The 16,738-nt window shown below is 41.9% G+C and overlaps 1 protein-coding gene across 2 annotated transcripts in view; it reads right to left on the reverse strand.

Annotated features, from left to right (window-relative positions):
* FNDC3A (fibronectin type III domain containing 3A) overlaps positions 1-16,738 on the reverse strand; it is a 65,579-nt gene that overhangs the window by 27,880 nt on the left and 20,961 nt on the right. Inside the window, exons 3-7 of one of the 2 annotated variants that reach the window (XM_033138355.1) lie at positions 15,018-15,142; positions 10,943-11,018; positions 7,544-7,620; positions 2,206-2,443; positions 801-1,079 (exon numbers count right to left, since the gene is read on the reverse strand). In XM_033138355.1, coding sequence (XP_032994246.1) covers positions 801-1,079; positions 2,206-2,443; positions 7,544-7,620; positions 10,943-11,018; positions 15,018-15,110 — 763 coding nt within the window. In that variant the 5' untranslated portion in view covers positions 15,111-15,142. Of the gene's footprint in view, positions 1-800; positions 1,080-2,205; positions 2,444-7,543; positions 7,621-10,942; positions 11,019-15,017; positions 15,159-16,738 lie in introns of both variants that reach the window. The other variant, XM_033138354.1, reaches the window with a different exon arrangement.

Below are 16,738 nucleotides of genomic sequence, written 5' to 3' on the forward strand. Positions count from 1 at the left end.
TTCTACATCAAGCTTCTAAGTTCTAATAATTAATTTCCTCATACAAGAAACACCTCTTCACCTAGGCTTTCTCCACTGTCCCTCAAGAAAAAAAAATCACTTCTCACTGGCAAGAATCAAGGCAAAGAGGAAGATTAGGGGGTGGGATTGAGAGGGGAGGCCTAAGAATGGAAAAGTGGTCTAAGGAAACCTGAATCTTTTCCCAAAGTGGATTAATCATTTCATATTGCATATTGTACAGAATTTTGAAATGTGGTACTTTTAATATTTGCTTTTAGATTGCTATGTATACTTTATTTTTATTATATGCATCCTGGCTTCTTGTGCTATCACGTTACACCAGGGATGGGGGAACCAGTGTCGTCCCCCCCCCCCCCGTTCCTCCAGGTCCTGTTGCCCTGAAATGCCCACCATCCCTGGCCATTTGCCACAGAAACAACAGGATTTTTCCAAAGGAAGACTGCAAATAGGAAGATGCCAACAACAGTAGAAGAAAACATTTTCAATGGCATGCTTTTCATTTTAGTGAAAACATTAGGATCTAGCTCCCCTCTCTTGCAAGTCAGTCACCTACATTCATAATGAACACACTGCCACACACTGTACAGATGTGCTGCATCGTGTCTGACATTCTCTACTGTCGACATTGCTGACATGTATACTTTTAAACCCTAGAGGAACACAGACAGGTAGTTCTTCCTTTGTTTCATAAGAATGCTTTTCCATTTGATTTTATTCGCACTGCAGAATACACATACTATACGAAACGCACATTATGTTCCTAAAAAGTTCCAACTTACCTCCCTTTCCTGAATTGGCTGTTTGGCTTTCCCTGGCTTTCCCTGCTTTCCCCTGCTTGCCTTGCCCTCCTGTCCCTTGCTGTCCCTTTCCATGTCCATTCTGAATGCTGGCGCTGGACGAACTGTTAACTTTCTGAGGTGAGGAAGGAGGGCTGTTCGGTTTATTATTTGTGTTTCCACTAGCTTGTCGGTCTCTTATCCGTTTCTTCAAATGCTCCTGCATTTTGAGAGTTCTTTCATCTCGTGGAGGAAAATTAGCTCTGCCATGGGGACGGGTCTCTATAGGGGCACCAGCAAAGAGAGACCATTAGACGGGACACAAAAAGGGCAAGACTTTCATTTTCAATGATCCAGTTTTTCCCTCCCACCAAACGTAAAAGCCTTCAAGGTTTAGCCAGATTAGACATGTAATATACTGTATATAAAAAGAAACAAATACAGTTATTGTAGCTACTAATTATTCTTGGCAGCTAATTTTATAACTGTAACATAGATAGCTTATGTGCACATGTGTATAAGAGAAAGAATGGCTGCAGTTTTCTACCATAATGCTGTGTACTGCACAGAGGCAAGTGCCAGGATATCTTTTTTTCCTGAGGGGTGTGTGTAAGAAAGAAATACTGCAAGCTTCAACTTTCTAACTCTCACTAGTCCACTTGGTTGTGATTTGCAAAGAACAACTCCACCTGCCAGTGGAATGGGGCAAGGCAAGAGCCAGCTATGGCAATTAAGTCTGAAATTCTAAGCCCATTTACTCCATAGGATTTGCTCAATTCAACAAGCATGGTGGGATTGAGCAGTAAACCAAGGAAAAAACTCCCACCAACAATTGGAGCTTTATTCCTAATTGCTTTGGGGAGGTGGCGACTGTCCTTAGGATGGCAGTGCCCTTCCTTGCCCTGCATAATTAGGCTTAGGAAATGAAAGCTAAGTTTTGACACAACTAGGAGCATTTTAAAAGCCTTATTTCCTGTGCACAGCTTGGAGAGAGCAAGGAAGAAAGGCTGCAGGCTGGCTCCAAAAGCACAATAGGCCAGCAAACCCCTGCCCTACAGAAAATGAGATCAATAGTGATGGGGAAGCTGCTAAGAATGCATCTCAGCATGTTCTTGCTGCTTGGCTTTTGTATATGGCAATGAAGAAAACACTTGTGATTCTTAAATATTGTGAAGGAAGGTAAATTAGAAAGCCACATCTAAGCTACATAGGACCCAAACCATTTGGGGGTTGTGCCTAAAAGTGAGTGGGAAGACACTGCACACAGAGCACTGTTTTTGTTGTGGGTTTATCCCACTTGGAAACAGACTTGCTGCAATCTGCATCAGCTGCAAAGGCACATAAGAACCCAAAATAAAGCAACAGACCTTCTAAATACAGGCAAGTTAATAACGGCACTTCTTCTTACCCTGTTCTTGATAAAGATGCTGCGGTGGTGTATGCTGGTGAACAAACTGTGGTGGTATTTCTCCTGTTCCCGGAACTGGAGGATACACTGCATGAGGTGGATGGGGTAGCATAGCAGGATGAGGATGCATATAATGGGTCACATGTGGGGGAGGAGGAGGAGGAGGATGCATGGGAGGGTGGTATTCAGTAGAATGTGGCAGAACTACAACCTTCCGGACTCCATTTTCTTCCACCACCTGTAATGCAAAACCAATATGTTATGTGTATGTGTGTGTTTTGAAATACAAATACATTGATTTTTAAAGAAATCTAACCAATTCAAAAAAATGGGCATATCCATCTTGAATCACATTGTTAGTCAACTTCTCAGACTCGCTTGCAGATCTAACAAACAAGATCCATACCACCACCACCCCACCACTAGCTCTACTACAGTGATGTTCAGGAAAATTTAAGGTAGTACCAGCTCTTCAGTCCAATTGAATATCAGCAAAACCAGCCACAACCTAAAATCCAGTAGCTAACATGCTGCACAGATACTAAATGTATACACTTCTGGGCAAATAAGTCAAACAAAAGTTTGTGTCTCATGTGAAGTCCTGGCAACAACCCACATGAAAGATGTCACATGTCTAGCATGAAACCTAAGCATAATGTGGAGCAATGCTTGGGCTTCATTCTCAAACTTAACCTATTGTATCTATGAAACTGTACATTAATTTTTCTTGTACCAGCACTTTCATGATTTTTAAGAGTAAACTGAAAGCATGCTATGCACCTACAACATCTATCCACAGCTTGTATTGGGTCAAAGTATGTCATAAACCAAATATCATATCCTTTAACAAATTATTCTGCCTGAAACACGCTTAGTTGAGCCAGTTGGTTCTCACATAGTTTCCTAGTTGGCCAAACAGGAATTACAGAAAGTTGGTATTACTGGTCATGCCAAGCACACCCACAACTGGAGTTTCCCAACTTATGATAAATCAGATCTGATGGGAAACAGTTGTCCTCAAGGGAGAAAGAATGTGTCGAGCCATGGATTATTACAAGAAAGGTCACCTGAAATGTGACCTCCAAGTCAAGTGCAATTAACTTGTGGATATGTTAATACAATAGCATAAAACAAAACCCAAATATTTCCTTACTTGGTTATGAGCACAGGTGTGCTTGTTCCGATGTACCGTACTTTCCCATGTATAAGACTAGGTGGTTTTTTTTGTTTTTTTTGTTTTTTACTAAAAAATAATGTTAAAAGGGGGTAGTCTTATCTCCCCCCATTTTCTTATTTTTGAGTCCCTCAAGATAGGGGACTTCTTATACACGGGGGCATGTTATACATGGAAGAATACGGTATTTTAGCACAAGCTGAGGTACATTCAGTACTTCATGCATTTCAGTAAAAATGCAGGAAATGTACATACACTACATTAATATGCCAGTTCTTGCTCACATGTGGACAATCCATGGCTTCAGACCAATCCTAGGTGGCCTTCCATACAGCTTATGCAGATGCCCAAGTTACCCCCTGCTGCCAAATTCGAACTCACCTTGAGCTTCCCTACCTATAACAATCATGCTTCCTTTAGCCTGCCCAACAGTAATTTGGTGGACTGGAGCAGGATGGGTGGGCGATTTAATAGCTGTTTGGCAGACTGGGCACAATAACATTATTGTGTTATGAGTGAGAATATTACAGTACCTCTGTTGTCCACCTCCCCACCTGTTAACATGCAGCTCCTGATTACCTCATGTAGCTACTGGGAGCAAAATAAATGCTCTTACCCAGACTGGCCTTTGCTGCTTTCACCAATACAGCTCAGTACAGACAGAAGGATTTGGTTTACCTGTGAATTCTTCCTAATTGGACCAAAATGTAGTAAACAAACATCAGATGCTCTCCCTTCCCTCCACTAGTAGGCAGGTCTTTTGTTTTCTAATACTTGGCTTGCATTTGGACTAGGAGGTCACTCACACTTCCTCACTAAAGCCAGTGATTACTGATGCAGCAACAGAGGCCAATGATACCTCTATGCCTACCCCCTTTCAACCTCCTTTACCCCCTACTTGGCAAAGGAAGAGGCCAATGATACCTCTATGCCTACCCCCTTTCCACCACCTTTACCCCCTACTTGGCAAAGGAAGAGGCTCTGTCCCATGAAAATAAGCTTCCACAAGTATGTGGAATCTCTGGCTCTGTGGATGATGCTTAATTACAACTTCTGTCAAACCACTGACCATGTTTCCTGGGGCTGATGGAAGTTGTAGTTCAGCAATATCTATAGGGCCAAAGGTTCTCCATACTTGTTTTAAGAGCTCTCAAGATGGAGCCAAATGCTTTCCCAAGGACTGGCCCCAAATAGGCAGGATTAACTGATGCTCTATTAAAATGTGTATTAACCTTAGGGTCAAAAGACCAGTTTGAGTGTTGCACAATCTTAATCATGTGATGTGCTATCAGATGGCTTGGGCAACCCCAAGAACCCTCTGGCTGACGAGACAGTCACTTTAAAAGTTCTTAAAAGGAAAACATATTTTCTACATCCTTTCTCTAAACCACGATAGTAATGTATTGATAAATTCTAATGCAGGCTTCCTCAAACTCAGCCCTCCAGATGTTTTTGGCCTAAAACTTCAATGGTCCCTAGCTAGCAGGACCAGTGGTCAGGGATGAGGGGAATTGTGGTCTCAAAACATCTGGAGGGCCAAGTTTGAGGAAGCCTGTTCTAATGTGTATTGGTACTACAGCGAAGATCTTAAAATTCAAGGCCTTCTCAAATATTCCCTTTCAGAGTCAAAAGGAAATGATAAGCGTACTCCAGGAAGTGCCTGACTCAGCTCCATGAATCAAGAGCTCTATAAGGGTTCTCTCCTAGGATAGGCTCAACACTCAGAGCAAAGTGCTCCTGAGTCATTTAAGCTAATGAGAATGGATGCCACAGCTGCAGTGTTAAGGAACCATATACATATATTCCCTGTACATACCGTATATACCCGAATATAAGCCGACCCGAATATAAACCGAGGCACCTAATTTTCCCACGAAAACCTGGGAAAGCTTATTGACTCGAGTATAAGCCGGTTCACCTTTGCCGCTGTGGAGGAGGAGGAGGAACGAGCAGCCCGAAAGCAGCCCTTTGGGCTGCTCCTTCCTCTTCCTCCTTTGGCAAGTTTGCATTTATGCGAGCAGTTCAGGAATGGAACAAGCTGCCTGGGGAGAGTAAAGAACCCCTGTTCTTGTATGCTTCTTAAGGAATGGTTGACTGGGGAGAGCGGGTGGCAGCACAAGCGGAGAGAAAGGCTTCTTTCTCGCCGCCCCCACCGCCCGCCTCACTCAAGTATAAGCCGAGGGCAGCTTTTTCAGCACAAAAAATGCGCTGAAAAACTAGGCTTATACTCAAGTATATATGGTATATGCCCTCTAAGATAGAGTCTTAGGTTCTTAATGAAATCTGAGAGTTTGTAGTGTTCCCAATCCCTAGTTCCAGACAATGGCAAGCACCAACTCGTTCATGAAATTCTTTTAAGTTACAGCACCCCCTCTCCACAAACTCTTGCTTCTAGGTCACCCTGTTCTCTTGGAGAAATAATGAAGGACCTGTTCTAGAGGAACTATTCCCTCACCTGAAGTGGGAAGGATCATGCTGTGTTTAAAGATGTTAACACTGCTCACAGTGTTTTTAAAATAAGTAACTGAATGTTACTTTTAAGTGACCTTGCTAAGATTTATACCCTGATAGGCAGAATATAAATTAATAATAATGAGAATGTCGTCATCATTAAAGACTTGTAGAGGGGGAATAGCATGCTACTTGTGTTGCTATACTTTCAGTCTGGAACCATGGGTGAGATAAGGCTCAGTCAATAATTGTTCAATGTATTTTCTTGCCTGTTTCCTTTGATTGGCTGCCAAACAAAGTATGGAAACCACACACACTGAAACCCTGGCCTAAACCAAGACCATAGAAGCTGCAACTGTCTCAAACACATGCAAGATAAATACTGGCTTGCATGAACTGTTTCTCCTGGTTCAGGTCCTGGCCAAGTTCCTCTTCAAAGAACCTGCCTTGTAGTGGACAGAACAGAGAACATCAACTGTTATACCACTAGGAAGCAACAAATGGGGGGGGGGGCTATGTTTCAGGATGCTAGAGCCATGCTGGATCAGGTCAAAGGCCCATGTAGTTCAACATCCGGTTCTCAGTGGCCAATAAGTTGCCTATGGGAAACCCACAAGCAGCACATGAATCCAGCAACACTCTTCCCACCTGCATTCTCAAGCAACTAGTATTCAGATATCAGAGTTAGTAACCATGGATAATGTTATTCCTCCATAAATATGCCTAATCCCCTTTTACAGTTGTTCAAGTTGGCAGCCACCCTTACATCTTGTTGTACAGAATTCCATAGTTTAATTATGTGCTTGGTGAAGCACTTCCTTCTATCTTTCCTTATTTTCCAAAAATTCAGCTTCATTGCATGGCATAGGTTCTAGTTTCTACTCTCTATGCACTTTCTCCATTTCATGCTCAAGTTTATACACCGTTCTCATGTCCCCCTTATTCATTTTTCTAAACTATTATGATACCCCACCTGGAATGTGCTTTTTTCATAGCTGCTGCACACTGGGTCAACATTTTCACTATGCTACCCACCAATATCTGTTTCCTGGTCAGTCACCATCAGTTCAGACCCCATTAGAGTGTATGTAAAGCTAGGGTATATTTTATACCTCCTTACATGAACCCCATTCACCTTTTTAATGCCCCTTCAACCCAGTCTGGAGAGATTCCTTTGGAGTTCCCTGGAAACCCTTTGTGTTTTTATCACCCAGAACAATTGGGTGTCATCAGTTTCCTAATCTCAATTCATAGCTGTGACACGGACTCCAGAACTCTCCCCTTTTAGCATTAACTGAAGTAAAGTGTTTCACCTGCACTTAAATAAATGCACCAGTAGTTTCAAAACCTGATTTCAAATTATGCTAAAAGCAAACCACAGACAGTATTAAGCACAGGGGAGATAACAACACTTTTGTTTAAAGAAAGAAGATAATTAACATGGTAAAGTGGGGAGGGTGAGAAAGAGGGCAGGTAGCTTGCAGGGTGCACCTAATTTCCTAACCATAGTAAAAAGACTAGGAAACGATGCACCAGGTCCGTAGCAAGAGCAGCAGCCTTAATGTGGCAAGGAAGCGAGAGGAGAGAGAAGATCTGCTTCCATCACACTTTCCATTTAACACCTTTGTAAAGCATTGTTAAGTGGGAATTCGTCTTCTTTTTTCTTGGGAAATCTCTCTCTTGCAAAACCATCAAAAGACTCTTACTGTTTACCTGAGATACATAACCAGGAGGCACATAGATTGGAGGCACAGAACCATTTGGTGACATCATAGGAACATGTGCTGGACCTAAAAGGAAACCAAGCAACAGAGTGTTCACGTCTGCAAACTGTACTGAAGTGTGTGCAGTCATGGTTCATTTGACAATCTGATATCCTAAATGGTGATCATGCATATGCTTACACATTTCATTCTTATGTAAAAGGTTTACAAAGCTATTTTCAAGCCTCTTCTAAGCTTCAAAATGCTGCAGGGATTTTGACCAAACCAGGTTAAGTAAGAAACTGTATAGCTAGAGTGGTTGATGGACATAAGAAGTGGAAACACCAAGGGAAGTATCAGAGATAGCCTTCACAGAAATGGCAAACCTAAGAGAATTTCCCAAGCTGCTGGAAATCATCACGGGAAAGCATGAAACCAGAGAGATATGTTTTTGAAAAACCATGACTGGCAGAGTCATGTCTCAGAAAATTAACACATTCAATTACTGATGAAAAGACCTGAAGCAGATTTTCAAGGACACTAATGCTATCAATGGATGAATGTATTACAACTTATGTAGATTTATACTGGTAGCATATTTTATTAATACTTTTAAGTGTCAGTAACCCCCCCCCCCCAATGTATACCAACTTTTTTTTTTTTTAAAACAGAATTTATTGACATTTTCACAAAATAACACAAACCCAACCCCACACCTACAAATACCAAAACAAATACAGATACACATAATGTCAGGATTCTTCTTCTTATCTATATACCTTACAAAAAAAAAAAATTTCTAGTTCTGAATCTTGACGTTTGACTTCCCCCGCCTATACACCTTCGGTTTTAAAACAGTAAACTATTCCCTTAACAACTTTTCTCTATAAAAATTTTAACTTTACTTAAAAAGAAAAAACACAATTGTCTTAATCTTTGCATTATAACCTAAATCTTAACCAAGTATTCTTATAGCTAAACTTATTTCTTCTATCGTTTATCATGCTGCTTTTAACTTAAAATTCAATATCTCCTTACTTATTTAAAATAAACTTATAATTAACAGACTTCACACTCCGATTTCGGATACCGTGGCAGACCATTCGGATTATACATTTAATATTTCAACCCACTCCCCCTCTGTCCATTGTTTTTTTCCGCCTTTCACCAGAACCGGTTCTCCAATTATCTTCTTCTGGATGTCCAGGATGTCCACAGATCCAGGCTGCATTCACAACAAACCTTGCATCGAGCTTCAGGATATTCATCCCCTCCATTCTGGGTTTCTCCGTTTCTTTGTGCCATACTACTTCTTCTTGTAAAAATCTTAATTCTATGTCCCTTGCCCCCGAGCTGCCACCTCGGGGTCTGGATATTAAAAATCTTCCCGTTCCAGGGCTGCCACCCCCAGAAACCGGCCCCCCTTCCAGTCGGAGTTGCCCAGCCTTCTCAGACCATCCTTCCAACACCTCTCCCAGCTCTTTGCAAAGGTCTGTTTCCATTGTGTAAAACTTTTGAAAAGCCTCTTCTGTGGATAATAAGTTCTTTCCATTTATAATTCCACTCAAGACTTTTAGTTTTCGATCAAGCAGTTCCAGTTGAAAGACAGTAAGCTTTTCCTCATCCTCCCAATCCTTCAATGCCAACACGAGCGCAAAATCCAGCATCTTGGGGGGGAGGATGGGTATCAAGTTTCAGTTCCTGTCTCTTCCTTCCTTTGTTTCAATTTTTTCCCACGAAAGTCCAAGTCTCCGCCATTTCTCCTACGCCGGAGTATAAAGACCAAAACTTCAAATGGAGATATTTTTTCCTCAGTTAACCCCCAAAAGGAGATCTCAACAGACTCAGTTTTCAAATTCCAAATGCTTTCAATGATTGTTGTAGCAGCAGTCACTTAAAGAGTTAATTTCTTTCACCCCCCCGAAGGGAGGGAGGCGGGCTGCCTTTCTTCTTTCCCCCAGATCGTTCCAGGAAAACAAAGAGTCAATCAATTACTTACAGCCTCTGGGTTCTTAACAGCTCCTTAATGACAGGTAGAACTTAGACGCTCATCACAGGCTTTGTCGCCGCATTTGCATCCCGGTTGGGGCATTTCCCCTGTAGCCCGGCTCCGTCGTCCCTTCACCCCCACTCCCCCTTTACAGGGGGAGCGGGGGAAGGGTTCGGAGCCACAACGGGCACAGCCGGGGAGCCCAGAGTGCGGGACGCTCTTCCCGCACCCCAACCGGAGCCCCGCTTTGCGGTAGCAGGGCTCCTAACCCCCGGGATGGACTGGGTGCTTCGCAGCCGAAGCAACCCACGACCACCCGCAATGGCGTCCGCCGCCGGAAGCCCCAATGTATACCAACTTAATGGCCACCCCACCAATGATTTTTTTTTAAAAAAACTTATATGTGCTTAACCTTGGACTTCCACTGGTGTAATCAAGAATGCCTCCTCAGCACCCTGCTCTGTGCACCAGCAGGCCATACTATGGCTTGTTGGGTCATTTGAACCCAAATAGTTGGAAGTAAATTGGCAAAGCCCATGCTTGGAGAAATTAGTCCAATGGCTACTGCTAAGCCTGCATTTTCTACAATATCCCAGTATGAATGTAAAAAAAAAATTACAATGAGGATGTGGGTGTGTGATAATATATATGGATGATCTAATGAATGGCCTGTTTTGCTTCCCACATGGTGAAGACTGTTCCAGAAACAGAATAATGCTCAATTAGTATTGCTTTCTACTACTGAAGGCAAATCAAACTAATGCAGTAAAAAGACAGCAAGTAGTTTTGTCAAATATTAAGTTCCTTTATGCACTTTCAGATCTCTGTCGCATCCCACAGGAATTAAGGAAGGTCTCTCCCTCCACCCCCAAACTTCTACTTCCTCCAAGGCACCAGAAACTGACACAGAGACAGATTGCTGGGTGCACGGAAATATGCCCAATGAAAATTCCCTTATGAAGTCAGACTGGATGAGTTCTGCTCACACTCAGGATCTGACTGTTTATCGTGCTTGGGCTGAGAAAGGTTTCCACCCGATCAAACTAGCAGCATGACCTGGGGTTACATCCACCATGCGACACTTAGCACTTGGCTTCTCTGCATTAGCCACTTCAATTTATTTGCTCCATTAGGAACCTTGGGTGTTCTCTGCTTGTGGACTGGATAATTTAATTATGAACAGGTTGTGTGAGTGTGAGGAATGCATGCTGCTAGAAGAGTGACCCTGATTTGTAGCAGGTAATCAACCAAGATAAAAGTTTGGTCCCTCTGAATAAAAACTCTATATTGTCGCAAAATCAAACATTGGATAGTATGTCCCAACCACAATGATTTAATGTACTGATACAAGAAGGCATGCAAAATCAAATAAAAGCAGTTTCAGGAGGCAAATGATATAAATGCGTATGAATTCATCACCTGGGATACACTGAATGTGTCCATCTTCAGTTCTAATTGTGAAAGTCTCTCCTGGATTTACCTGCACAAGAATAACCTAAGAACAAACAAAACAAACAATACTTTCAATCACATCTGGAAGCAACACCGTTTCCCAGAACACACACACACACACGAAAATATTGGCAATACAATATTAGTTCTAAACTGTTTCTACACTTAACTATTCCGTAACCAGGGATGTAAATATTAGTTGTAGCAGCCTTGTAAATAATTCCACAAGTATTTTGTAGCAGACTTTATCTACCTGCCTGCTCTGTACACCTATTAGTCATTTATTGTGCCGGGGGGGGGGGGTTGGTGGTGGTCGTGAATGCTTTTGAACAGCTTTCCTGGCCACATTGAAGCAATTCTTTTGTGCCACACACCAATTTTCTATTGCTTTGTGTCTAACTGACTCAAGACCATTTACACAAAATCCAAACATTTCTATCCCAATTTTAGCTGCTTTCATAAATTTAGGACTGGGATTATATTTCTGCTGCTCAAACTGCTGAAAGGCAAGAGTATGGCCACAGGCAACATATGAAACCTGCAATGGTCTGTCTGCAGTGGGTGCCTCTTTGCTCCTGATATAGTTCAAGGTGTACATTGTTATCTTCAAAGCCCTCAATGGCCCTGTGCCCATCTGTGGGAGTATCTGTGGGAGTATTTCCTCCAATATACTCAAGGAGATGTACCACATTTGCTTTAACTTTAAATCATTTATATCTGTAGACTTTTTCTGGTACGCTGAACAATTTAATCACTTTGGGATAGCTGTCAATCACCTGAAGCTACAATGACATCAGATGAGCTGTTTTCCTTTGCCCATACAAACCTCAAAGGCTTAAAAAGCATAGGATTTTGTAGGCACCACCAATCAGCTGATCAGAAATGAGTCGCGTCTTATCCTGACAAGACGGAAGTACTGTTTTTGGGGGACGGGAGGTGGGCAGGTGTGGAGGACTCCCTGGTCCTGAATGGGGTAACAGTGTCCCTGAAGGACCAAGTGCGCAGCCTGGGAGTCATTTTGGACTCACAGCTGTCGATGGAGGTGCAGGTTAATTCTGTATCCAGGACAGCTGTCTACCAGCTCCATCTGGTACGCAGGCTGAGACCCTACCTGCCTGCGGACTGTCTCACCACAGTGGTGCATGCTCTAGTTATCTCTTGCTTGGATTACTGCAATGCGCTCTATGTGGGGCTACCTTTGAAGGTGACCCAGAAAATACAACTAATCCATAATGCGGCAGCTAGACTGGTGACTGGGAGCAGCCGCCGAGACCACATAACACCAGTCTTGAAAGACCTACATTGGCTCCCAGTACACTTCCGAGCACAATTCAAAGTGTTGATGCTGACCTTTAAAGCCCTAAACGGCCTCGGTCCAGTATACCTGAAGGAGTGTCTCCACCCCCATCGTTCTGCCCGGACACCGAGGTCCAGTGCCAAGGGCCTTCTGGTGGTTCCCTCACTATGAGAAGCCAAGTTACAGGGAACCAGGCAGAGGGCCTTCTTGGTAGTGGCACCCACCCTGTGGAACGCCCTCCCAGCAGATGTCAAAGAGAAAAACAACTACCAGACTTTTAGAAGACATCTGGAGGCAGCCCTGTTTAGGTAGGCTTTTAATGTTTAATAGATTATTGCATCTTAATGTTCTGTTGGAAGCTGCCCAGAGTGGCTGGGGAAACCCAGCCAGATGGGTGGGATATAAATAAATTTATTATTATTATTATTATTATTATTATTATTATTATTATTATTATTATTATTATTTGCCATATATGATATCAGCTAGTGGGGCAGGTGGGTATGACTTTGCTGAAACAGATTTGCTAATCCAACAGAAAGGTCTGGTGGTCCTAATTAGGTCCATAGGCTAGAAGTTAGGGAGTGAGGTAGCAGATGATATGAAATGGATCAGGCAGCAGCTGAGGCCCAGAAGAGCTTCTGCAAGTCAGAATAGATAACGTTACACTAAATGGGCAAATAGTCTTACCCAGTATAAGGCAGCTTCCTATATAAATTAAAATATTTTAAAGAAAGCAGCACCCTGAACTTACAGTATCCATTCTGCAAAACTGTGTGGATCAATCATTTGTTTAAATCAATTGACAGTAAACTACCTAAGCCTTTCTTCTACACACACTTGCATTGTGACCAGAGAAGTATAGTGGCAAATTGCATAGTTTCCCAAGAATGTTGCCTCAAGCCAAAAAGACAGCTGAAAGTCTAGTACCCAAGTGTACTTGTTTGATGCGCCCCCAAAATGTGAAAACACATGCTGGAATTAGCCAAGGATGTAGAAGGTGATTTATTGCAATATGCAGAAGTGGGAAGGGTTGTAAAGCATATTTTGCATCCGAAATGTCCCAGGTTTAATCCTTGGCATCTTCAGTTAAGGCTGGGGAAAACTTCTGCATGAGAGTCTGGAGGTCTCTTAGTCAGTGTACTCAACTAGATGGATCAATGTTCTGATTTGACAAAGCCAATCCCTATGTGCCTATGATTTTCAAAACACCAGACACAGTTGTCTTCCTTTTCTACAAGCATTTGTAGCTTGCAGCTTTCTGAATAGCTTATTAAAAACTTTTCAAGCACTGAATCAAGCATTTTGCCATTATTTTTGGAAAACAACATTCTTAAGGTTTGCTTCTCCCCACAGTGATTCTACAAAGTATGCTTTGTACCATGTTTATAGAACTAAAAGTCAAAATGAGCAGCTTCTCATAGAATTTAGAAATAGTTTTGCTAGCTTGTACTTTGATTTTAAGCTTAATTCCTCTAAATATGGAAATGTTCTTTTTTCAGCGTGTTTTGTCTAGAAATGTTACAACCAAAGACAGAAAGTGTACACTCAGAAAAGGGCCACGTCCACACATATGTTGATCATATAATATGGACAGGAAAGGTCAATGATGACCTAACACCCCCAGAAAAATAATTACTGCCAAACTATGTTCTTCATACCGAACAAGCTGCTTTTCCACAAGAGCTAATAGACCAGAAGCCTTTGGATTATATCCAAATTAATAGTCACATTGAGAGCCTTTCTAATTACAGAGCAGGGTAAAAATATTTTAAATAATATAAACTTTATCCTGCGTGAACTTCATTGAAACAAATGCACAGACATTCCGGGGACACCAGGCTCTAAGACTATACAAAGGGTACAATAAATAAAATATTTAATTTATTAAAATGTTGGAGTCTTCCCTGGGTTCCCAAAGATACTTATAATGTATCATAGGTGGCTGCTTTGGAGAAACTTAAGTCCAACCCCCAAAAAGCTCTCCACCCCCTGTTGCATGGAACTGGCTGCACAGAGAGGAATGCGATCTTCAATGTAGTAAGGAGAACCATGGCAGAAAACAATGTTGATGGATTTCTGCTCCATGAACCCAAGAGTCAACATTCCATGACTGTGTGTCACCATCTTAAAGTTATCCCATATACAGATCGAGACAGATCCAGATTTTAAATCTGCACCTGCAGTTGCGTGTTCACACTAGCCCTGAAGAATAAATACAGGATAATTAACTTAAGACAGGCCATAATGTAATCCACTCACCTCTTGCAATACAGGCACAGAATTAAACTCCCAACACATAAGTAAAGCCAAGCTGAAGCCAAGCCAAGAGCATGCATTTTATGGCACTTGCTGAATTTACAAAACATATATGTATACATGTCAAATCCATTCTTGAAAATTAGCATGGATTTATTTTACTACACTGAAGATCCTTTTACTCATTCAGTGTACCATTTTTTATTTTTATTTTTGGCAGTCCCATTATCTTTATTTTAATGTTGGGTAACTCTGCCATCCAGTGAAGTTTTCAAAGACAATCAGCCACACAAAAGAGGAGAAATGGCACGATTAATATATCCATACAAACTGACATTGCTACAGGAACTGTGTTATACTATTCCCTTGGTATATCTGTAATTACAGAGGGCATGCTCCGAAGACAATAAATCTAAGTGTTTACAGAGTAGAATGTCACCTCTACCAAACAATTTGGCCATTTTCATATCATGCTGGTCCACTTGCCTGTTGTGTGTTGTCCCCATTGACCATATGAGGTAGAAGTGGCACTTCATTCAAAGCGGGTGTGGCTTCTAATGGAGGAGGCTGCTCTGCCATTACAGCGGAAAATGATCATTCGTTGACAGTTCCTTTCAAAAAAATCACCTGGTGAAACAAAAAAACAGTTCCAACATCAGCAAGTTTTGATATTTTGGCTCTGAAACACAGTCCCCTGATCAGAAAACCTCAAGCACAACAATTCAAAATGTCTGTGCAAGAGGAGATAAGAGGACAAATCTTACCAAAACTGCCCACCTTAGAACTATAATCATAAGTTTTAAAAAGATGCATGCAAGTTCAACTTGGGGTAACATAACTAATTTTAGTGTTTGGATTACATTACATTTCGATTTGCCTATACCCTCCCACCAATGCACCATGCCATATGCCTCTACAATTAATAAGATAGAAGAGGTGCTGTACAGGCAATGGGCAAAGGTCAGAGCCCAAAGTGGGTGGGGCATCTGCTTTTCTTAATCTCGTTCTACCAGCTCTTTCTTCTAGCTTGCCCCCTCCTTGCTACCTGTGTGAAATTAACTTCTTGGTTGTTCAGCCCTGTTGTAGCTGCATTTACAGATCAGGATGCAATGTTTTTGGCAGGCACATTAGGGCAGTGTTTTTCAACCACTGTTCCGCGGCACACTAGTGTGCCGCGAGATGTTGCCTGGTGTGCCGTGGGAAAATTTGAAAAATTCTAGAGAATTACTTTATATATAGTCAATATAGGCACAGAGGTAATTTTTTTAACATTTTCTAATGGTGGTGTGCCTCGTGATTTTTTTCATGAAACAAGTGTGCCTTTGCCCCAAAAAGGTTGAAAAACACTGCATTAGGGCATTTTGGCCCATGTTGCTCTGCTTGCTGAAATGGATAAAAGGGATTGGTCCAGGATCAAATGGGTTGTGCAATCTATATGATTTGTCTTCTGGATCTGATCACATGGAAAGGCACCTATATTCTCCCTGGGCCACTTACCACTTTCTTGGTCAGGCTTTACAGCACACAATCTTGAGTTTAGGGAGCTGCCTGCTGGAATTTTGTAACTAAAAGGAAGCTGTTTCATACTAGTTTGGACATTTGTCTGTGCTGTCCTACACATTCAGGGAATGGCTTTCTGGGGTCTTGGTCAGAGGTCTGTCCTATCACCTGCTACCTGATCCCCAGAGATTCCAGGAATTGTACCTGGGACCTTGTGCATGTGGAATATGTGCTCTGTCATTAAGCTATGGTCCCTCAAATTCCTTCAACATTGCTGGGAAAGTGTTAATCTTTTGGTGACAAGGGTACATCCAATAATATGAATTGGCAATCATTTTCAGATTTATTTTAAAGGTAGATATCAGGTTGGTTCACAGGTAACTCCAAACCATTGTTTAACTTAATAGGAGTGAGTCTTGGGTTTATGTGCTCACCTCTTCCACACTCAAGTACTCTCACCTTTTCAAAGGAAACTAGTTTACTGTTACATCCGAATAATTTGGAAGCCAAGTGCAAAGCAAAGTTTATGAGTTCAAATACAATGGCATAACATGGCTTGGCATGACATATGAGCTAAGCCATGTCCACCTGTCTGATTATTGCTCAAGCTAACTTTTAAGTTATCTCCACAATCCGTGGTGCATGTTCTGCAATGGCAGAACTATGGAGTTGGCTACAAAATGTAGAATCCTGAGATTCTAATTTCA

This window comes from Lacerta agilis, chromosome Z, assembly GCF_009819535.1.
Source record: "Lacerta agilis isolate rLacAgi1 chromosome Z, rLacAgi1.pri, whole genome shotgun sequence".
Taxonomy (NCBI): Eukaryota; Metazoa; Chordata; class Lepidosauria; order Squamata; family Lacertidae; genus Lacerta; species Lacerta agilis.